Raw genomic sequence first — 23,642 nt, 5'->3', positions numbered from 1 at the left:
CAAAGGAGCTCTGCAATGTCATCCTGGGTTCATTTGTCTTCTGTGCCTCTCGCAGGTTGTTTGGACGCGTTGTTTGTGTCAAGCCTTTTCTGCCGCTCCCTTCAGAAGGAAATGAACCTCGGAGGCTGGCCGCGAACCCCGTGCCAAACACAGGCTGTTTTTTAATCAAGCAGCGCCGCTATCAGCCATCACCGTCTGACCATGATGTTCTTATTAGGCTGGGAGAAGCCTGACTGATGCAGGCTATCGCAGCAAAGATGTATTTTCCCCTCTTATACGCTCTCTACTTCCACCGCTGCGTCTTTATCAAAGAGCACCTTCTTATTTTTAGTCGGTATGCGTTTCTCTTCAACTTCCCCTCATAGGGCTTTCGACTCAGTCTGGGAGGAACGCTGTTTAGATAGATGCCTGCTGTCCTATTTGTTAACTCGAGTTGCCTCGGAGTCAAATGCGTCTTGCTCATTCACTATTTAGAACATTGGTTCCAGGCTGTTGAAATACGAGAAGTAGCTTTGCAGTCGCTGAATACCAACTTGATTGTAGAAGGACTGAGCTGCATTGAAAATATGGGAGGACGCCCGGTGGAGACTCGCAATATACACACATTGCTTGGTGTATGTCAAGAGGTTCCTGTTCCACACACGCTGCTGCTCTTCATAAGCAGAACTCGGCCTTATCTGCATTTCTCTTTGGCCACTGTCACCTTCATGATTCCTTTTCAAAGACCCCAAAGTCACCTTGAGACTGGTGACTGAGTGATTGGAGCCCACGGTTGGGTGTGTAGGGGGTTGGCAGCCAGAGCAGCCGAGCCTTTTTGCAGATCAGGGCCCTCAGATGTGAGAGTTCTGAGAAGCTTGATGTGGGCTCGTCCTGTAATCCCCCCCCTGTGCTCACGTCCCACAGGATGATTTGCATCCATTTTTCATCAATCTTTGTGTGAATTCACAAGATATGAAAAGCAGGCCCACAGCCAGGCTTTTGAAAACTCCCTTTAACTCCTCTTGGTGCGCTCGTGCTGAGAGATGTGCCCAGTGTTTGAGAACTAAGGGGCAATAATTCTCTCTTTGACATGATTATTCTATACGTGGGTTTTTTATTACACTCAGATATTTGTTAATGATGTGTGAATAGGGCAGTTAAAATGGGGAGTGCATTAATATTCACGAGGGAGCTTAGCATAGCTCGGATTGTAATGTTCTATAGCATGAGAGCTCGAATACGGCAGAATCAAAGAATCCATGTTCTCTGATATATAATGAATTTCTACAACCATTGATCAAAGTAGGGTTTTATTGGAAGTAATGTAGCTTTCCTTATTGTCGTGCATAATATTTTAGTTTGTTCCATTATTATACATTAACATGCTGTTTTTAAAGCCATGGAACAAACAACAGAACATAAACATGACTTTTACAAGTGTCATTTACTGTTTCACTGCCGATCTACTGCTAAAGATCCTTTGAATTAGGAAATGTATGTAATAATACACACTAATGTGTATAATAATACACCATAATATCCTAATACACAAGGGACCATGTGAAGTGAAGCAAAGAATAATCCCGCTGATAAATGACAGGCTTTCATTGTATAAATCTGATTCCCTCATGTTTCAGCAAACTGGGACTTCACACTGTAGTTGGGACCTGACTCGTGTCTGATCCATCAATAAACTTGAAATGTCAACTCAATCCAGATTCAGTCATTCCCCCCCCGCTCCATCTAGTCACACAGCAAGAGGAAAAGCAGTTTTCTCCCTCTGGTGAGCTTCAGCTAATGAGCTGAGCTGTAGGTGTGGATGGTGGCTGGTCGGAGATGCCTGTGGTGCTTCCAGTAGGTGTTGGATGGAGCCAGTGGGTATGATCCTAGCAGAATCTATATCCTCTCGCCCCCGCACTTCATAAGCAGAAACTGGACATTGCTTGTCTATATATTATTTTTGTATAAACTGAACGAAACCGTATTTGCTTGAACTCAATTTATTAAGTTTCTTGTGTAAAGCTTACCTCAATACATGGTTGCAAAACTGTGGTTCATACTTTGCCCAGCCCTCGTGTACCAGCAGTTTTTTAGGGGTTTTCACAAGGGGTTTACAGAGCAGTCGAGCAGGGGTTTTAATCCACGTATCGTCTTACCTGTTGTGCTTGAGTGAAGTGTGATGTTCTGATGGTTTAATTAGACAAACAATGGGTTTAAACTATCTAAGTATAGTATGGTATATAACTATAAATAGATCAAAAAGTTCCGTGGCAGCAATATGTGCAAAGAGTTTTTATGGTGCAAATGAAAACCCTTAAATGCTCAAGCACTGCAACGAAATGACATCTTTAGTAAGTGTAAAGATCATACAAATGAAATATGGGCCCATAAACCTATAAATGTTTTTTATTTTATTATTTGAGTACATGACGATCTTGAATTCTCGTGAAACATATTACTCACTTGTTTTACAATATCTCCTGAGTTATTCAACGAGGAGAGGCAGTAAAATGACAAGATTGATAATTAGCAGTATCTTGCTAATGAATGTTTCATTTCCATCACCACCGATCTAAGCAAGCTGTTTTTATAAGTGTAACAAATACTAATTCAGCGGCGCCTGCTGCAGCTCGTCCTCCCTCCTCTGCTCTCCTGACCTCAGGGACTGTTACTCCCTCGGTGAAGCCTGTAAGGCTGCACCCTCCCTCAGGGCTTTCTGCCAAGTTCCGACCCTCCTGTTTTTATAATTAACCAATTCCGAGAGGTGAGCACATTACAATGGGTTGTGGTGATGTCAGCCAACTAGCTAACTGTACAGCTATGATTCCTCGGGCATGTCTATAATTGACCTATCTCTTACTTTGTCAGAAGGGTCTTACCGTTCAAATATCTTCAGGGATTATACACTTCCATATCCCGCCACTACAAGAAAACCTTCAAACCACAGTTTAGAATTGGCCCATCAGAGTGCAATTGATTCCTAAAGGCAGTGAATACGTGACGATCCTAATTACAGGTTCCCAAACAGTCAAGCAGTCTCACAGGCTGCAGAATCTTCCTCCCAGGATGCCGAGCAGGAGCAGCGCGCTGCCAGGGAGCCTTAAGAACAGACAAATGGCAGATATCTGACACAAAGCACAGCGATACAGGGACAGTCTGTCAGACGGCGAGATGAGAGTTTACCCTGCGAGGCCGCCAGCATCACCAGACTGCCTGAAAGGCTGCTGAACAGTGTGCTGTGAAGTATAAAGACAAAACAAAGCTCACTGGTTAATTCAGCTGCGTTTCACTTGACTGATGCTTATTTTATGAAAACTAGACGTGATTAAAATGTCTACCTTTAAGTCACGGCTGTAATTAATTGGTCATATCCTTCAATAATTTACTGTGCGTATGTGAATTTCATGTACAAACTAGCTGAACTAATGACTTATTGCACTAATAAATCAATCAAGCATCAACCCAGAAATAGGACTTTTCCTGCAGGGTCATAGTCTTTGTCCTGTTTGCGTTAATGGCTGCAGCGACTGGAGAAAGTTTGAAATGCGTTAAATAAGGGACCTTATTTGTCCTCTTTGGCCCGACAAACGTGCACCATCCATCAGGCTGTCGGCCGCCGTTGTTTGAGCATCACACTTCTTGTGGAATGACCTGTCAGCGTCTGAAATTTATTTGCTCTTATCTGCGGCTTACCTGCGATGCTGCGAGAAAAACAGGGACTTTAAATCTCTCGCCATCATGACAATAAGTTGCTGTGACGCCTTATGCAAAATCGCCTTCTGGAAAAACGGGAACGTACATGCTGTGTTATCCGTCAGAGTCATAGAGTCCGATAAGAAGCCGCTAAGCATGAAGCAGATGTGGAACAAGTATGTTGTTTTAAATAGACCTTTTATAGCAGCGTGTTGTTGCAGGTAAAGCAGCTCGCATGATGGATGACCTTGTCTTACTCTACAAGCACACAAGGACATTAGAGCTTTACTCCATTAGCGCCCCCTAACCAGGTTTCACTGTCATTGCTGAGTTTTAGCATGAGGTCAATTTGCTCTTGTATTAACACCGCAGACTCGGCGATAGCTCCATTGAGCTCGGGCAGATAAGCGGTGGGTTGCATCAGGTACAGAGATCTAACTTTCTCACTGTAATTGGACTTGATGATGAATGGCATTGTGGGCCCTAATGTGGCAGTATGGTTTCATCCTGGGCCTCTGGCTCTCGCTGGCTATTATCTGTGTCCCGTGGGGATACATTGTGTGGGAGCCTTTGTTGGCTCTGTGCAGCGGAGTGGAGGACCTAATCTATTTATCACAGGGTCTGCGTGACCACCCAGCCAGGCTGCTATATCGGATCATGCTAGGCTCCCTCGTGCTCCTCCTCAGGGGAAGGGGGCAGCGCTGATGTAACATGCGGCTTCACACCTGTCAGACAGTGTTGGGGTCGGTCATCCCTGAGGAACGGAGCGCAGAAGGCACTGCATTTAAATGTGTTTTGTGTTACGCCTCAACCGACCGAAATGAAATAAATCAGGGGATTTTTTTTGTCTGTTGCCGTGGAGGATGTAATCCTCAGCAGCGCTCTGAATATGCAGAGGGAGAATCAATGATACGTTTTAAAGAGGAGGTGTTGTCGAGAGCAAGAACCGTCTCGGGTTGGATGGATTTTTTTCGTAGTGTGAGATGTTATTGAAGTGTTGCTGAAGCATGAATCTGGGACTACGCTCGCTGCTTCACCAACTTTTTGACATGATGAAATTTCATCATTCGAGCAGAAAACTGCTGAACTGCCCGTCGGTGTGGTCACAAGCGAAAAGAAAAACAAATGATGTTCAGTATCACACTTTTTTTAATTCAAAAAGGGATTCATTGTTTTTTCAAACGGCCTCTGTAGATGTAAAGAGCTAACGGTAAATCAAAAACTTTTAAAGTTCTGTTCCAGAGGTGAGAAAAAAAACTAATTTAATAACACATCCAGCAATAATGAAAATAACCAAGAGTTCACTGTTAAAGTATATCTCTGATCTCAGCAGGTAGTTTGGTTCATTTCACATCTCGACAGGGAGGTAATTATTTAAATATATCTGTTTTTAGTGCATTCAAATCCTAAATCATCTGGAGACACTCTGCAGTTTATGTATATTATGTTTTCCTCTGAAATGTTTCAACACAGCAAAATTACCTTTTTGATAGATCATAACTTCCTAAACCTAATGCCAATAAAATCTGCTCCATAAAATATCCACTCACTCAAACCTGAACATGATTATAGTTTATTATCTTCAGTTGTGGATGGATATAAAACATTATAACATACATTTATTTATATTCTGGTCATGGAAGAAAGTGTTTGTAGGATTTTGTTGAAGGTCCAATGTGTATGATGTAAGGGGATCTATTGGCAGAAATCGGATATAATATTCATAATTGTGTTTTCATTGCTTTATAACCACGTTACGTTAGAATGAGCCATTTATATCTGCCTTTTTTTCGGTAGCAAGGTCGTCTAACCATGTTGCCCGGCTCTATAGAAAACCTTTTGTGCTTTCATGTTTTTCTTAAGGCCAACGCAGAACCTTCTATATGCTTGTGAAGGGTTAATGTATTATTAACTTTATTGAAATCATGAAGGGTCTAGTTCATAATATCAAGTGTTTTCATAGATACACACGTGGTACACACGGTACGTATTGGAGGGAGCAGGTCCTGCAGTGCTGACTTCCACTGACTCCGTTTTTTATAGTGTTAATAAACCCAACAGTGTCAGTAGAGGTTAGTGTGAAGCTCTGGAGGTCAAAAGATACTTCGTGAAAGTTTTGGTCCAAAAAAAAAAAGAAAAAAATCCCCAGATGTAGTTCCAGTTTATCTCAGGAGCAGAAATACAAGTATGGTTGCAGGTGTTTTTGGACACGTATCATTAAAATCGTTCTTGGAGAGTTGTGGATTTCGACCTAAGCGGAGGCAGCAGTTCACATTTAATCAGTGGCACCAGTGTGTCATTCGTCTCACATCCCCGACACTTTGCTGCTGCTCTCCGCGAGTACAATGTTTCATTCGGTGCTCATTACGCACACTGCCTATAGACCAGAAGACCAAATCTTGAGTTTTAACCGACGTTACCATGGCAACACGCCGCTGAACGGGGAAGAGGTGAGGCGCTTGGTGTACTTTGCCTTGAGTGGCTGCTCAGATCCAGATGACTCTCCCATCGCTCAGTCAGGAAACGGGGACTGGGGCCATTTATGGAATCCACCTCCTCGAGCCTCCACCAACACAGTCCTGCCAACAGGCACACACGGCATTCATGTGCTTTGTAGCTCGCCACGGGCAACAAAACACAGCCATGAGTTACGCTTTCATCCTCAGAGGGCTTGTTGGTTTCCAGAGTATTCTCGCTCTTGCATGCAGGACAGAGGAGCTCGTCGTATGTTGATGATGGAAGCCAAAGAGAGGAGAGGCGTGCGATTTATCTCCTCCCCCAGGAGAGGTAACTCAGTTCCCCTGCACGGTGTTTGTTTGTGTGTTTACCCAAGTGTGGCATGAAATCCTATCAGTTCAAACACTGGGGGATGGACCTGGCTGCACTAAACGCTCGCCCAGTGGTCACGCAGGTGGTTCGATGGAAATCAAAGAAGTTTGCAGTGTCTACTGTAAACCACTGATTTCTCAGCCCCCTCAGCTGGAAAGACAGAATCCTACTTTACATTGTAGTCAATGAAAACACCATCTCCTCTCAGTGACTCACCAACTCCAACATAATGAAGCTTTTGTTATCAATATGTGAATGTCCTGTAGCTGGGAAAATTAATCTGTGGCGCCTAAAGTGCATGATGAGGTGCGTGAATAATTCACAGGCTCTTGTTTATCTGACCTTGAGTGTGTGTGTCTGTGTGTGTGTGTGTTTGTGTGTGTGTGTGTTTTTCCAGCTGGGAAGTAATGCGGTTCTTATTGTCGAACCTGCGCTGGTGGATGGAGGAGTACTGCTTTGACGGCTTCAGATTTGATGGTGTTACCTCCATGGTGTATCATCACCATGGCATCGGTAAGACTGGTTTGTGAGTGGAAAGCAACGTCTTCTTTAAAACCAGCAGGGCAGTACATGCACGACCGATTCCAGAGGGTTAAAGAACAAAACCAGAAGAGGTCTGACTGATCTCAGCCCACACGCTGTGAAATATCTATCTGCAAAACTCGTTTTAATTAAACACAGATAAAGCAACAGGAATTAAACAATTTAATTAACACATGTAGGTAAGTGAAACCTTTATTTATTGTATTGAGAACAGTTGAGCCCTTTTTCACACATGAACTCCGGAAAATGTGCGATAATTGGGTCTGAGCCCTCTCTGGACTTTATGAAGAACACAGCAGGAGATTATCTGGTTACTTAACAAAACCTTCAAATTAGGTCATTCTTCAGAGGAAAGTGTGTGATATTACAATAATGCCAGATTTTTAAAGAATCGTTTCCACACATATGATTTTATGTAAGAAACACACACATATATATTTATTTAGATCAAATCCTGTGAATACTAGTTGCATCCATGGATGTAAAAATCAAATCTGTGGAGAGAACAGGTTCGAATCCACCTTGCACATCTGCAGCAGCTGTCACACAGTGTGGAATATATGCAGTATGTTACTGTGAATCTCTGAAGAAGTGCTGCTAGCTGCTACTTTACAATGTACTTGTGAGCCGACAGTGAATCCGAGTGTCTCACATGAACGAGTTTGAAAATGAGCCATAAAAAAAAAAATACATTTAAGACTTGTACAATAAAGACTGTTCCGAAAAAATATATATATCACAGAAATGAAGCAAAAACAGCAGCGGCATGTGTTTGTGAAAAAAAAAAAAAAAAGCCGAGGGAAGAGTGAAGGATTTCAGAAGTTTCGGGCTGAAAAACATTACGAGAGTTGACTGTGTGGGTGTTTACTCCTCAGCTACCACCTTCTTGGGGGACTACAGCGAGTACTTTGGCCTTCAGGTGGATGAAGACTCCTTGGTTTACCTGATGCTTGCCAATCACATTCTTCATACCCTTTATCCTGATTGCATCACTATTGCAGAGGTAAAAAACACACACACACACACACACACACACACACACACACACACACACACACACACACACACACACACACTAACGCCGTCAGCATGCACTCACTTTGCAATGACACCGCCCACAGCTATTATTAATTAAAACCACTTATTATAGCCCACTTACGTATTCATTGGCGTAATTAAGAAGTAATGCAAAAGGAAATGGGATGTCACTCTTTTTTCCTTTGGCCCTGTGATATAGGACTTCGCTCCCTTTTTAATATGTGGGTGGCGGAGTGGTATTGACGCGATCCGGGCTGACGCCTGGGAAAAGGAACCTGTGCACACAAAGAGGAAAAAATGTGATATGAAATAGTGTGACTTCTCCCCACAGGATGTGTCAGGGATGCCGGCTCTCTGCAGAGGAGTGGTGGAGGGAGGGCTCGGGTTTGATTACCGACTGGCTATGGCCATCCCTGACAAGTGGATCCAGGTAAGATTATTCACTTGTTCATTTTAATCTCCCTCCTTTTTCTGCGTGCACTCTCTCTCTCTCCATAAGTTCACAGAGAAACTTCTCTACGAGCCACAGATAGAGAGAAAAAATGAAAGCATGTGTTTTTGGAGACGGGGATGAAAGACAAAGGGAGTAACTGGGTATGTTGGGAGGCATTGAAGTACTTCTGTGGCTTGTTGCTAAGCATTTGAGCGTTTTATAAAGTATAAATCGTAGCATGATAGTGACACGAGAATCTCAGCCTTTATATTTCCTGGAGATAACTGCACACTGCTGTGCTCGGGTGTAAGATTCATGGATGTGAAGGCTTGATAATGTGAGTTATTTGTGGCAACACGCTCGTGGAGAAATAGCAGAAATACTATCAATTGATTCCTGGAATGTGGGAGTCCAGTACAAGTGTTTCTCTCCTCAGAGAAAAGTTATTTTTGTACAAGACGCTCAATGACAAGAGAAACTACACAGGGCTGCACAATGCATTTAATAGCAGAATATCCCTGGGTTAAAGAAGTCTATAATGTTCAGTTTTATTTATATGCTGTTAATTGATATTAATTTTGTATTAGATTGCATTATATAATACAGTGAGGTATTTATATTGGATTAAAACATTGTGGTCACTTAGGGAACTTTCACACCCACCTTGTTTTGGGCCTTCTGACTATTTAGTTTAGTCCAAACCAAGATAACAGGTTTTCAGACCCATGGATCAAAATGTAATCTGACCTAAAGAAGTGGTCTCAGTCCGGATCAATTATGGTTTAAATTGTTTGCAGAGTGAAAACACTCTTTTGGATAGATGATCCAATGTTTGAATGACATGGACGCTCACTTTGCTGGTAGTAATATTAAAATGACATTTCAGAAATTTACAATGTGAACCAGTTCTTTCATTTTCTCAATTCAAATTGAAAGGAGGTTTCTTTCCTATTAACTTTATTCAAAAAGGTTCATGAGTGCAATCGCAGAATCCACAACACGCCAGACGCTGGTCAGACTACAAACCATTAAATGTCCAGTAGAGGTGGACACAGCTCACGTACATGAGTTTTCTGGATCTTTCCATCTTTTCTGGAGTTAGTGGCATAAACTCCGTGCTCTTGTGTTTGTTTTCACCCGGAGCTGCAAGTTAGTTTCTTTCTCTCATCAAACCAAAGAAGGTCCTTGTGCTCTGTTTCTTATTAAGTGCTGATTTACTTCATTCTCTCATCGTACCTGCTGTGCGAACGGGAAGGTCATTCCTCCTCCCACCAAACACAAAGTCACGATGGAAAAGAAACAAACAAACATAAGCATTTGACTTATTCATCGGTAATGACCTTAGATTAGTAATTTTTTTTCGAGTCCTTTCAGTGGATGTATGCTTTCATTTGATGTGAGTGGGAAGAAAGCTGAGCTTTAATAATGTTATCACGAAGGTCACCGAGTCACTGATCCAGGCGGAAATTTCTTGTGATGTTTTTTTTCTTAAGTGAAGCATTTGAATAGAGCGTCACCTTTTATATTTCACTTTGATTCATTATCAAGCCTGAAATTTCTATCCTCGGGTCCATTTTTTTTATATTATAAAGCAAAGATTATTTCTCCGCTTGAATTCAATGCGCTGTTGATTTTTCTTTTTTCTCTCTCTACCAACCAGTCGGACAATCTGAATAGTTGAAGAACTGAAACACTATTTCCACGACAAACAAATCCTCATCCTCGTGTCGGCCTCCACTCGTTGTCAGGGGAAATATGGGGAACAATTTCACCCGTAATGAATCAAAGAAGGAAATGGCCAATTATTATCTTCCCTTTTTTATTTTGTTTTTTGAAAAATATGTTTTAAATTTAACTTGAAGGAACTTTCCCATGAATAAATTTCATTAAATGGCAATAGAGCATGACAGTTTATAGACACTCATTAAACTGTGAGTTCCCTGACCAGATTTACTTTGCATTCTCAGGCTTAAATGAACATTAACTTTTTTAAATTTTTTTTAATTGTGTGTGTGAGGTTCAAGTACAGTGTAGAAAACAGAACAGGATTGATGGGGGGGGCTTTTATTGTCTTCATGAATTAAATTAGAATTTGATCTTTAGTAGCAGAGTGAACTTTATCTACCACATGAACCACATTGAGCTTTTATTTTCGGGGCTGTGCCGTCCTGTGTGTTTTTTACTGTGGAGCAGTGAAAATGCCTGTGAGTAAAATGCTCTGTTGGTCGGAGCAGTTTTCTTTTCCCCGTGTCCTGTCAGAGTTTCTGAGTTTTTTTCCATGTTTCCTGAAGGTTAGCATCTGTCATGGCGTCCAGCAAAGGGCAGCTCTTTGCTCTGCTATCTCCTGGACAAAATGCAATGTAGTGTTCACACGCTCACACACACACAAACTGGAGAGATACCCACTGAACGTGTATTTATCAGGACTTTTTTGTCAATATTCAATGTTCTCTCACAATGTCGCTTCACACACATTCTGTGATCCGCTGAGAGGAACACGTCTATATCCATTGCTTCACTCCTACAATAATACGATTTTATTTTTAATCTCTCCACTAACAGACGTCCTCTTTGCTCTGCACACTGATAGCTCAGCACAGCCAGAGAAAACTCACTGATAGCTTTACATAAATACTCTGATATAATTTCAAAGTGGATTAATTAGCTGCACATACAACCTCGAATGGAAAAACCTTCACGCTGCTCTTCATATTGAATTCTTACATCTCATACATAATGGACAAAAAACATTCTGTGCAAACGTGGTGAACTTGCAAGGTTTTAATTATGGAGGATGTAAGTTTGTATTTACAATTTAAAACATAATTAAATTTTCCCTGAACACTGATGGTTATTTTTTAAATAAAAGTATTTTAGAGGCATGAATTAGAGTTTTAACTCTGGAATGAATCATAGACCATAAATAAAGATGATCTACGTGTCTCCACTTCCTCCCACTCTCCAGAAACTAAGATAAAATATCCCGGATACGAACTCTGCCATCTTGCACATTCGGAGCCACAGTCTGCACAGTAGCGACCATGTGGTGGCGCTGTTGTAGCCAGGGTGCCATTGACCAATCATGAGGCAATGATGACGTTTCACCCTGTTTTTATAGCATCAAATAACTAATTAAAATCAAACTTACCAGAAACATCATTACTCGATCATACATCAGTACAGAAGTACCTAAAATGACAGAGACGTGACTTTTTAATTTGGCCCATGTCTGCTTACATGGAGGAGGCAGGGTTTATGACCCATACTCCAGCCAGCCACCAGGGGGAGATCCAGGTGATTTGGTGTCGCTTTTAAAGTCATCAATTTTTATATTGAGTCAATGAATGAAACGCACAACAAACGTCTTCGGCACTTGTGAGAAAATTTATTTTTTAGTTAATTGATACAGTATTTATTCACCAAAACAACTTAAAGGTTCAGTGTGTAAAATTTAGTGACATCTAGTGGTGAAGTTGCATGTTGCAGCTGAATACCCCTCACCTCACCTCACCGTCCACTTCCAAACATGACAGAGAACCTGTGGCAGCTTCAGTTGTCATAAAAACTCAAAAGCTGTTTAGTTTGTCCAGTCTGGGCTACTGTAAAAAACATGGCGGCCTCCGTTGAGAGGACCCACTCCCGATATAAAGTATTTGAATATAAAGGGCAGTACAAGCTCATACAATTTAGATGAAACATAGTGAAAAACATCACTAGGATTATTTTATATTCACTTTCTGCCAATAGATCCCTTTCACCTAAATCTCACACACTGAGCCTTTAAATAATTAATATGACTACTAATAGTCATATTAATTATTACTGCTGAACATGATAACCCCGTTGAGTGAGTTGTTAAACACTCTGGACACTGGATGGGAAATTCCGGGTGCCGAATCTTCTCCGTCCCCGCACAACAAGTGTTGAAGCACCCTCTGGCTCGCCACTTCAGCCCAAACTGCCACTGTGAAAGTACTTAATGGCCCACGATGGAAAAACATTGTTTATAACCGAGCTGCCATCAGCTCTGAAAGTCTGCATGACGGTGACGCCGTGTAGCACAGGGAACGAGCGTGCACGCCCATCCAGAGGTGAATAAATATGCATTTCTTTATCTGACAAGTTTTTTTTCTTCCTCACTGTCTGTTCCGACGCCAACATCCTGTCGTACATGTTCAGTCTTGGTCTCAGAAGACTTTTTTTTCACTTTGGAGTGATGTCTGCCTCCTCTGGAGAACTTGGATAAATTTACAGTATTTGGGATCAACACGTAGCTCATAATTTATTTCCATGGCCCCCGTTGGAGTTTTCTTCAAAGTCTGCATTAATAAAAATGCCACCCATTCATCATCAGTACGCCACAGTGTTGTTTTTTGTATGAAATCAGCAAATATTACAAGTACATTTGTAGGGAAACAGACAGGCAGCCGGTTATCTCTGGGGAGGTGTGTGTCTGTGTGTGTTTGGTTTGGCTGGTGAATTGTTTTGTGTCCTGTTTCAGTGTGTGTGTGCACGTTTCGAGTGTAAGCAGAAGCCCTCTCCTGTTTGATACTTGACAAAAATCGCTGCAGAATGCCTAAAGAGGTTATCTGCTGTAAGATTCATGTAACGCCGTGTCTTCTTATCTGCTCGCCCACACTGAAAGTTGCACTTACTCATATTTTGGGTGGAAAAGCGAAGCGGAGCGTGTGACCTCGGCACCGCATGCATCCTCCTGCGCTACAGTTTTTTTGTGTGTCTCTCAATGGGAGGAGACCATGCATCGTTAATCAAGTCTGTATATCGCAGCGGTGGGTTTAACTCTGTGGCGGGGATGGAGGGAAGAGAGCATAGGGGGCAGAGGGAGGGAGCGGCCGGGGGATAGTCCCAGACTTGACCTTCCTCGGTGATGCTTGCACTCGGCGTGGCGGGCGGCGCTGCTCCGCTGAGAGGCAGCCTCCTTTCACAGGATTATCCTTGGGACGCCCCCGGAGAGGCTGCTGCTGCTGCTGCTGCTACACTTTTCAGACAACATCTCTCACAATGCAATTATCATCTAGATTCTCCTGGATGCATCTTTTTCAATTAAATTTGTCGCCTCCCTGATGAGATTTCGATGCCACGCGAATCGTAGAAGTCGGCAAAGTGAGCACCGAAATTCATGCGTTCCAGTGGAGGGAAGCATTGGTATGAACATGCCTTGGTGAAGTCAGTGAAGTGCACTCAGGGCTCGCCTTGCCTCTTCTCACAGAGTGTCAATTAGGGAGGGATTTGAATGGACTCAAGTGGAGCCTCCAGTGAGGGTGTGTTGCAGAGAAGGAGACATGGAGCAGGGAGGCTACAGGCATTCAGAAAGATAGACAGAGGGAGAGAGGCAGGAGGAAACAGATGGAAAGAGAGACAAAGAGTCAGAGCGAGGGAGCTTATTTTTAGATTCACATGTGTGCATGAATGAATCTCCCTCGGTTCCTGGATCGAGGCCTCACGCTGCGTTTCGTCCCCAGCGTGACTGATTGATATGACTCATTTACTGGCTGCAGAAGACGGTCGGGACCAACAGGCTGTGAAAAATGAAGATATCCTAATGAGAGGACCAGATAAGGCGCGCGGCACAAGTTTGGATGATTCGATCTGGTTATGACCATAAAATTCTGTCACTCCTAATGGATAATATTACAAAAGCCCTCTAATTTAACAGGCTCCCTTCCCTCCAGCTACAATGGATTGAGATGTAATTGAAACAATTAGAGGCGGAGGAGGGAGAGACCTCGCCGGCCGCAGCGTGGATAAGAGCGGGCGACGCGGGGAATTTTCTGGCTTCTCTCGGCTCCTCAACTCGAACGACCTCCGAGTCAAAGGCCCCAATTTTTTTCTGTTTCCGTTATTCCATTTAATTTGATTAAAATATCAGTCCGCGCCGCTCTCTCCTTATTAGTTTCAGGAGAAAAATCCATTTCTGGTGCTTGTACGTTGCTCTGTCCATCATACTGAAAACACTTTCAATTAAAATGACTTAATAAAAAATCCAGGCGGCTGGCAAGCAGCGATGGAGTCAGGCTCGGTTATGTAAACATGTCAGTGGCTTCATCGCAGCCTTTTAAAGGGCGCCCACTCTCTTTGACCCCCTCGTCGAGCGTCACCCTCCACAGTCAGTAACGGCAGCGTTTTTGGCTTTCGTTTTATTAGCTAATTGCACTCCGAGGCCTCGCTGGTGCGGTGTTACCCGGCGGTGCAGGATCGAGACGGTGCCGTGAGCCTTTTCAAACTGTGAGGTGAGCTGAGCAGGGCCGTTCAGCTTAGCGAAGCTCCTGCAGGAGACGTCAGCGTGGGCGGAAAAGTTCATTAATTTCTAAAACTGTGAAAGAACGGGGAGGCGTTCGGTTGATCCGCGGGATTTGAGCGTTGCACACCTTCATTCTCTGACCCCTGGGGGCAGCGGGGAACGTGCTGAAGAGAGGACGTCCCCATGGCAACGCAAACACACATCCTCTCGGAGATTGGAAAGGTGCCGGGGACAGTCAGCCGACCGTCCCTGAACCATGTGATTGAATCAGAGAAGCTCTTGAATCAGTCACAGCGTGTCAGCGGCGAGGGAGGTGACCTCATCCTACACTGCTAGAATCTTTTTATTATTATATTTTTTTTTATTCTGGCTCTGCCTAATTAATCCGGGCACTCTGGTTGGCTCCTGACAGCAGGCTTGTAAAGTAAGATTTGTGCACTGCTCATTATCATTGATGAAGTGGACTGTCAGTGGCGCCAGGAAGCTCGGCTGGTCGGGGCTGATGTGGGTGAGCTGGTGGTGGGGAAGTCGTCAACCCAGTCACTCCCCGTCTCCGCTCCGACAGTCCCACTCCCAGATTAATTGCTCCCAGACCACTTTTGCGGTTGAATTGGATTGTAATGATTCATAAGGAAGTGTAAAGTGTCTGATTGTAGGTGGGTGTGGAGGCGGCGGGGATGATCTCTGGGGTATTTTCAGTGGATTCACTTGTTTGAAAGGAACCAGAGTTTAGAGGATTCATGTATTTTCGGTATTTAAGTCTAGCCACAGGAATAAAATCCACATTTTTAAACTTTAGGTTACTGCTCAATTTATTCACATAAATAATACAATTGAGTGTTGTATTATAATATTTTCCAGGATGATGATAACCCAGCCTGCATTAACAAGATCATTTCCATAGAAACCTGGTCACTGTGACCCCTATGATTTGATCAGCAGGAAATTTTGTATTTAAACTATTCACAGTTTTAATACTTTTGTCATTTATGCTTATGTGTGTGTTTCTCCCTGGTGTTTTTCTATATATATTTTGCTTAATTCTACTCATATTTCATAGGTTTTATTCGCATCACTATTATATACAATATAATATACAGTATTAATTAGATATAGAGCTTGAAAATATCTGTTCTGTCACTTCTTTAGGATTCATTGTTTTTCATTCTCCTGCCAAATAACCTGCTTTACTTTTAGTTTTTTACCTTGGTAATATAAAAAGCTCCCTTTTGATTATTATTTTGGATTCTATGTTCTTTATCTCTGCTCTTTCTCTGATTTAATAAGATATGAATTAATGTATACTCTTATAAATGATTATTAGTGATTATTATTAGGATTTATTATAATTATTATTACTTGTTGTGTTGGGTATTTGCCTTTGATTAAGTTTCTTTCCTTTTTTATCATGAGTAGCTCTGTTAGCTTTGACACATTTCAGCATTCACAACTCAAAACTATTTATTTCTGCCGTGTCAAACTTTTATAAATGAAACTTGAAACCCCAAACCGTTAAAATCTAGTTAAGTGGAACAAAATGAGGAAAATGCAAAACAAAGATTTTTCTTGAGGATCCGAGGCGATGCACCGAGCGCACAGGGACAGAGTTAAAAGGTCTGAGAATGTGTCGCTCATGTAGATGACACCTTATGTTCCTTGGCGAGTTTCCCCGGTGGCGCCGGCGCTGAGTAATACGACCACACAAGGCTAAGGTGAGGAGGAGCGGATGTGAACAGATGGTGATATATAGAGCGGGGAAGCCTCTCTGTTGGTGGGACCAGCCAGTTCATCTCAGACATATTGATCGCCACAATTTACTCTCTTTACTCAGAGGATTATGGCTCTGTAGAGTAACATAAAGGTTTCCTGACATGTCAATCAGCTGTCACAGCCAATTCCACCGAGCAGACGTCAGCCTGTCACTGAGTCGGACTCGCCAACTCCCCCACCGATCACACCGAGCGCGTGTCTATCACCAGGGGTTCTTGGAGGGCACACGCTCTTTCTTTTACACATTTAGGACTGTTATCGACACCGCGGCTTTCTAGCTTCTCTGCTGTTCATTAAATCCCCCCCCAGTGCCCGCTGCAGTACATGTGGTTATCTCCACTCTGCCCTGTGCTATCATCTGCCCGTGTGTCTTTGGGTTATTAGTCGGTGTAACTGCACAGCCGCGCTCCGTGTGGGCAGATGTGCTTTAAATGCATGTTGTGTTGGCCCTCGCTTCCCCCTGACCCCTGGAAATGACTCCTGTGGCAGGAAGTGTGCATGTAGGCAGGCCAGCGACAGGGCATTGATTCCCTGGTTGGATTTATCGTCGGATCCCTCCGTTTGGATGAGAGGCTCTGACCTTGCCCATCTCAGGTCGGGGAGAGCTGATGCCTTACTACCCATGGGCTGTATTGAAGTTATTAAAAACTCCATTACCGCCATTCAAAGGTAGACATAACTCACCGTGCGGATATAGAGATGTCAAAACAGAGATTGATCTGAGAAAGAAGTGTAACCCAGAAAAAAAAAAAACTTAAGGAAGGGTAGAAAGAGGGCCGGAACTGAAAGACATCAGCTTCAGACATCAGTCAGAGCCCGACTGGATCTCTCAGCAACACATCTATCATTCCCTTTTTCAATAACCCCTCTCTGTCACTCTGCAGATCCTGAAGGAGTTAAAGGATGAAGAGTGGAGCATGAGCAATATTGTCTTCACGCTGACCAACAGGCGTTACGGAGAGAAATGCATAGCCTATGCAGAAAGCCATGATCAGGTGAGCTATTTTTCTACGTGATTCCCGGTGTTAAACAGAGTCCGTCTCATGCTCCACTGTGGATAATAAAAACCTGGTCTACCTTCTCAGGCTCTGGTTGGGGATAAGAGTCTGGCCTTCTGGTTGATGGACAAGGAGATGTACACCAACATGAGCACCAGGATTCCCATGACCGCCGTCATCGATCGCGGCATGCAGCTGCACAAGATGATCCGTCTCATCACTCACAGTCTGGGTGGAGAAGGATACCTCAACTTTATCGGTAAGTCATCATGGTAACTCACAGCAAATACCTAACGCCACGGTCGTATATACAGTCAATTAAACCATTATGTCATTTGGAAGTAGTGGTATTACCATTATCTGCCATCAATAAGATCCTGTTATATATATATATATCATTCTATGTTTTATTTTTGAGTTGAAATAATGAATCCACGATAATCCATAAATTATTTGAATCACCTATCATGCAAAATATGTTTGCTCGGTTTTAAAATAATTGTTTGTTTCCCTCAGAGGATTCACTGTGGTTTTTATTTTACATTATTTTAAATTAAATATATTATTTTTATCGATGATCAAACAAAACACAGCAATTTAATGGCTCTTGGAAAAAGTGATGATTTTTCTGACTGCGCGTAATTCAAACAAAGAATTGATTAATTAGAAAGAATGGACAAATTATTCTGTAATTTATATTTTAATACAGTACACTCGTATGGCTAAATTTAATTTACACTAATCCCAGTTCAATGGCTCCATCACCATCACCACCACCATCATCACATCATTTTCACAGCTTGTATCATATTTCATGTTGTTTAATTTAATTTCATATGCTATCATATAATCATACAATCTAATTAGGCCATATCATTATATAATCATGCCACATGGATTTGTGGTTCAGCTGGCATTGAAACGCTGAACTGTCGAGAGGCTGCAGAGGTCGTAATAATGAGGCATCGTCCTTCTGTTTGTTTTATTTCTTATTAAAAGAGATGAGGGGAATAATTTCAAATCCTTCTCGTGTAACCTGCGATGATCCCCCTGAATTTTCATGTTTATCACTCAGACAGACAACAAGTCGACCAACAGATATAAAGATAAGGCAACAAGGGTTAATTCTCTATAACTCTCACACACATTCGCACGGAATGAGAAACATAGATCCCTGTGTGTGTGTGTGTGTGTGTGTGTGTGTGTGTGTGTGTGTGTGTGTGTGTGTGTGTGTGTGTGTGTGTGTGTGTGTGTGTGTGTGTGTGTGTGTGTGTGTGTGTGTGTGTGTGAGAATCATATTTCACCTCTGCAATGATAAACATGTTCTAATTCATAAAAGGCTTAAAATAGCTCGACACAGCCCCGTGCTACTCATTTTCCATCGGGGGTTAAAGTGCTCAGTTATTAGATGTGTTGTATTTCTTTAACGGAATATATCAGTGGAGTAGCTCGCCACCGATGAGTCAAGGCTGGTGATAAGCATCAAAGAAGCCTTTTGAAGTGGGGTTGACATTAACACTCACTTTCCAGAGCTGATGGTGGAACGCACGACAAAAGCTGTCTCAGATCCGATCTGTTTTTTTTCTTTTCTTCTTCCAATGGATCCACTGTCGTTCTCAGTCTCGCTGTTGGGGCAGCTCCTCGTTTTCAACACCGAGCTGCGGCGTGATTTTTATCGAGGCCTGCTGCTAAAGATAATAAAGTGATAATTAACGACTGACCTTGGTTGAAGGGAACGTGGCTTCCTGCATGTGCTGCTCTCTGGTGTAATGTACGTATACAGCCTGCACGCGTGGTCGCAGCATTTTAGCTCCACCTGGTGATCCGGTCGGACTCCGGAGCCCAAACAATATGCTTTTCTTTTTCCTGAGATGCTTGGATTCACCATCGCTCTGGGTTTACGACCATATCCAGTCGGACTCGAAGGGAAAAGAGTGAAGCACCCTGTGACTTCCTCCTAAGTGGACTGATGTCTGTCTTAGGGGTGTGTGTGTGTGTTTGTGTGTGTGTGTGTGAGAGAGAGGGGTGGGGTGGGGGTTGCAATCAAAGCAGCTGTTCTTGATGGACAGTGATAACAGGGCAGCTCGTAATGAACAGGATGTCGGAAAATTGACCTCATGTGGGCAGTGGAGGAACGGTTAATAGTAATTATGTCTGATTCTCTGAGTAAAGTGTAGCTAAGAGGCTCACTCCTCCTGCTTGACTCCTGCTGCTGGACTCCTGCTGCTGGACTCCTACTGCTGGACTCCCGGTGCTTTGTCTCTCTCGGATCTCTGTGCTCTCAACCAATCAGTGCACGAGGAGCTGATTCAACGAGTGAGATGCAGTGCTGCTCGCAAAGTCAATTCGACAATGATGTCATTTAATGAGTCAATCATCTTTCCTTACAAAATAAATAAGACCCTGGGGTTTGTGAATACATATACAAACAAAATGGACAAACTAACAAATACATAAAAGAAGAGGGCTTCAAAATGGAAAATAAAGCAGAGAGCGTGATTTGTTTGAGATTGGGTGCATTTCGGTGATTCTTGCTGGATGTGTTTTGGGATTTTACCCCTTAGAATATCACCTGCACGTACATGTACTACCAAACATTTTCTCCTCTACTAAAGAGACAAATTCCCTCCAATTCTCTGTGGTTATTTATTTGGAATATACAGTTTCTCCCAGTTTCTTATTCCGCATTTTAACACAGGCAACAGGCTGATCCTCAGATCTTTCCCATTTTAAACTAAACATATTTGTAATTATTCACAAAATCTCTGATTGTTCCCCTTTAGTTGGCTTTACTACTCTAATGACATAATATACATTATTAAAATTATAAGAAATCTCTTTTTTCTTATATTCTTATGGCTAATTTAGGCAACGCCACATTAACACAGTCAATGTTTTATCTTCTTGCAGATCAAAATGCTTCAGTCTACTTCAGTATTAATTTGTCCAAGTCCAGTTGAGTCACCTTATATTGAGTAGCTGTTATCTTTAAAAAGCTAAAAACAGCAGAATTAGAATCAGCCACTTTGTATTATTTCCATTTTTTATTCATATTATTGTGAAAATGGGGTTGACGGTCTTGTCTTTATTGTAAAACAGGCAATTCGCCATACAATGAAATTCTTAGTTAGCCTCCATTATACATCAAAATTAGATTTGTGGAAAAATGAAAATTAAATGCTCTCCACTCACCTTCATCATATACATTTTTGCGTTTGCATTTTTAGTGTCGTGCTTTTATTTATGAGTGGATTAAACCAAAAATTTGAGCTGCTAGAATAGACACCTGGTTTTTACTTGTTCTGAATCTATATTCATTTTGGATTTGAACCAGACAATGTGTCTTTCACCCGTCCTTACACAGTCTAAGTGGAAACACGTCTCTTATTACCTTATGAAATCTGCCTTTAATAGCAATCTGGCCTTTCGTCCTCTTCGCTGTGAGCAGGTCTTAAAATCCAGATCAGAGATAATTCCTCTCGCTGATGCGGTTGAGACCGGAGGACGTTTATTACCAGTTTTACTGCAGGAACTTATGGATACTCTATCACGTACTCTTTGTGACTGTCCTCCACTCCCTCAGTTATTCTATTTTTCCCCCACAAGGTTTACGAGGACGTAGAAAGCTTTTTTATTGCGAACAGTAATGCATGCGATCGTGATCCTTATTGGAAGAGACAGAAGTGTGTAAATCTTTTTATGTGTCAGTTAATTTATCAGTTATTGTTTGTAAGAGTTGTGTCACGGATGTGCAAGGGCAAACGTCTCCTGCAATATTAACAGAGCAAGTAAAGTCGAATACAAATCGGCCTTTTCACAATGATTCATATTTTTACACTTAAATCGGAGTTTGCAGAAGTTAAAGTTTAATATTTTCTCTTTTCTGTCAAGTAGTTCTTGCAGAGTCACAGAAAGGAAAAAAGGTTCTCTACCGACTAAAAGAACGATGACGTCGTCTTTTCATCACAATAATGGATGAAAGTCCCTTTTCCTGAAGAATACAAAATCAGGCAAGAGAGAAGAAAGTGCTTAAAATCCATCGCTGGGAGCCGCTCAGAGTTCAAGCTGCCAGGTGGGCGAGCAGAAGGGAAAATGCACGAGAACAGAGGAAAAGAAGAAGAAAATCAAGTAAATCCGAGATGACATGCCGTGTCAGTGGATCAATGACATGAGAGTCATTTAGCCAGTGCTGAGCAAGAGCAAATTCTTTTAGCAAGCCAAATCAATTTGAAGTGCCTAGCGCAGAAAAAAAAAACACATTTATTTACTCATGGCCGATAGCAAACAGCCCACAGACAGAGGACAGAGGCAGCGTTGGTATTTGAGATGCTGAGCGATGGATACTGTTGAGGATGTTGGAGTGTCAATGACATTAAAGCGCCGAGTGGTGTGGCAGTAATGAAACGCCTCAGTGGTTTTATCATCGCATCGGCTGGGGCAGAATGGAGCCGCTCGCACTTCCTGACTTTCAGGGGCTCACTCAGACTTAAGATAACCTTGCAGATTTACGGCCTAAATTATTGAGCTAAAAACTTCTCCCTGCACTCTGTATTCAGGGAGTGTGACAGTGCAACAGGCAGCCATTATGCTGCGGCCCTGGATGATGAATTGAGAACCGGTGCTTCCTCCTCATACATTTCACACAGATAATCTCACTGCTGAGAGCCGACTGTGCTCTCAGTCTTGTGGAGCGTTCGGTCGCACGAGTGCAGTGTCTGTTCTCATCCCGCCTGTTTGGAATGGGCTGTTAGCGTCGCCTGTGTTGATGCTGCGGAGCCACTTCGCATTTATTCTTTGTGATTAGTGAGTCCACCTCAAACACTTCGACGATACACTTTATTCTATGTGTGCTGGACGTTGTGTGCAGAGCTTTTTATAAACAGTCTATGGTGCAGAGGGAAGTTAGAAAACTTTGTGTTCATCCTGCCTGGTTTATCTGCAATGAAGATTTTACAGTCAGTTTTTTTACAGATTGAAATTTTGTATTCTTTATTATTGTTCATGTATGTGGTTTGTATATGAATGCTCGACTATTTCCGAGGTCAGTCTTCAAACCCAAGTTCACAGTTTTTCTAAATAATTCTGCTCGTTACAAAGTTTTCGAGCAACAAATTGAACACTGTGCTTTAACTTTGAACACAAATTGCCAAACAGGAAGGGACCAGAACGTCGGCGATCAGAACCTATGCTGTGTGTGTGTGTGTCTGTGTCAGTCCGATATGTTCAAATAAAAATAACCAAATTATCAAAATGATCTGGCTGCGATTTTGACCCACTCGTGTCCAAATTGCACCAAATTTGTCACTTCACTTCCCCGGGCCGTTTACAATACACGTGCAAAGTGTGAAGCTGATAAGTTGAACAGACGTTTGTGGAATTAGTAGATACATGTGCCGATCTCGACTTTTCTGTTGGAGCGTGCACGGACGCATTAACAGGAAATCAATCCCGCAAGTGGAAATGAACATCGCATCTCGTCTCCAGCTTTTTTTCTTCTTTTTCTTTGCGCTGTATCTAAAACCTTCTGTGACTCTCGTCCTCTCCATCCCCTCTTGATTCTGTCATTGATCTTCCTTTTGCCAGAATCCCTCCAATGGAAAACACATTGATCCTTTGGCTTCTTCTTGTGCTGCTAATTACTGAGGGGACTGTGTCACTGTCAGGCCCTTATCTGATGCCGGCCGCTGTAGAGGAGTAATGGGATGTGCCAGTTGAAAGGCTGTCCGACATCAAACTGTGTAAACACGGTTGCCCCCATTAATCATATCATTATTGGAACCACGATAAATTTAAGCATCAACATCATCCGACAAAGCTTTAGTTATTTTATTACCCTTAAAACACTGGTGCAAATTCTTAGTGCAACCTCCTGAATATATATATTTTAGTTTACCCATCATTTTTAATGGTCATGATAATGTCTCACTCAGCAGCTTAACTGCTGTGGATGTGGTGACCTCTCCAACAATGAGGATACACTGCATCTACACCGGTGGGTACACAATGTGCGTACTTTCTGCTTGGTACACAAATAGCGATTCACCACAGTAATGAGGAATGAATTTTGCTTATTATCCGACCAGTAGTGCTCCCATCA

The 23,642-nt window shown here is 42.5% G+C and overlaps 1 protein-coding gene across 2 annotated transcripts in view; it reads left to right on the top strand.

The window, feature by feature from the left end:
* Positions 1–23,642, top strand: part of gbe1b (glucan (1,4-alpha-), branching enzyme 1b) — an 89,751-nt gene that overhangs the window by 24,792 nt on the left and 41,317 nt on the right. For both annotated transcript variants that reach the window (XR_004615850.1, XM_034604440.1), the window contains exons 8-12: positions 6,899–7,014; positions 7,920–8,047; positions 8,414–8,512; positions 17,432–17,542; positions 17,633–17,804. Coding sequence is in view for 1 of the 2 variants with exons in the window: in XM_034604440.1 (XP_034460331.1) it covers positions 6,899–7,014; positions 7,920–8,047; positions 8,414–8,512; positions 17,432–17,542; positions 17,633–17,804 (626 nt within the window). In the remaining variant the exon portion in view is untranslated. The remainder of the gene's footprint in view (positions 1–6,898; positions 7,015–7,919; positions 8,048–8,413; positions 8,513–17,431; positions 17,543–17,632; positions 17,805–23,642) is intronic.

This window comes from Hippoglossus hippoglossus, chromosome 13 (assembly GCF_009819705.1).
Source record: "Hippoglossus hippoglossus isolate fHipHip1 chromosome 13, fHipHip1.pri, whole genome shotgun sequence".
NCBI classification, from domain to species: domain Eukaryota; kingdom Metazoa; phylum Chordata; class Actinopteri; order Pleuronectiformes; family Pleuronectidae; genus Hippoglossus; species Hippoglossus hippoglossus.
This window is presented reverse-complemented; position numbering and strand designations above follow the sequence as displayed.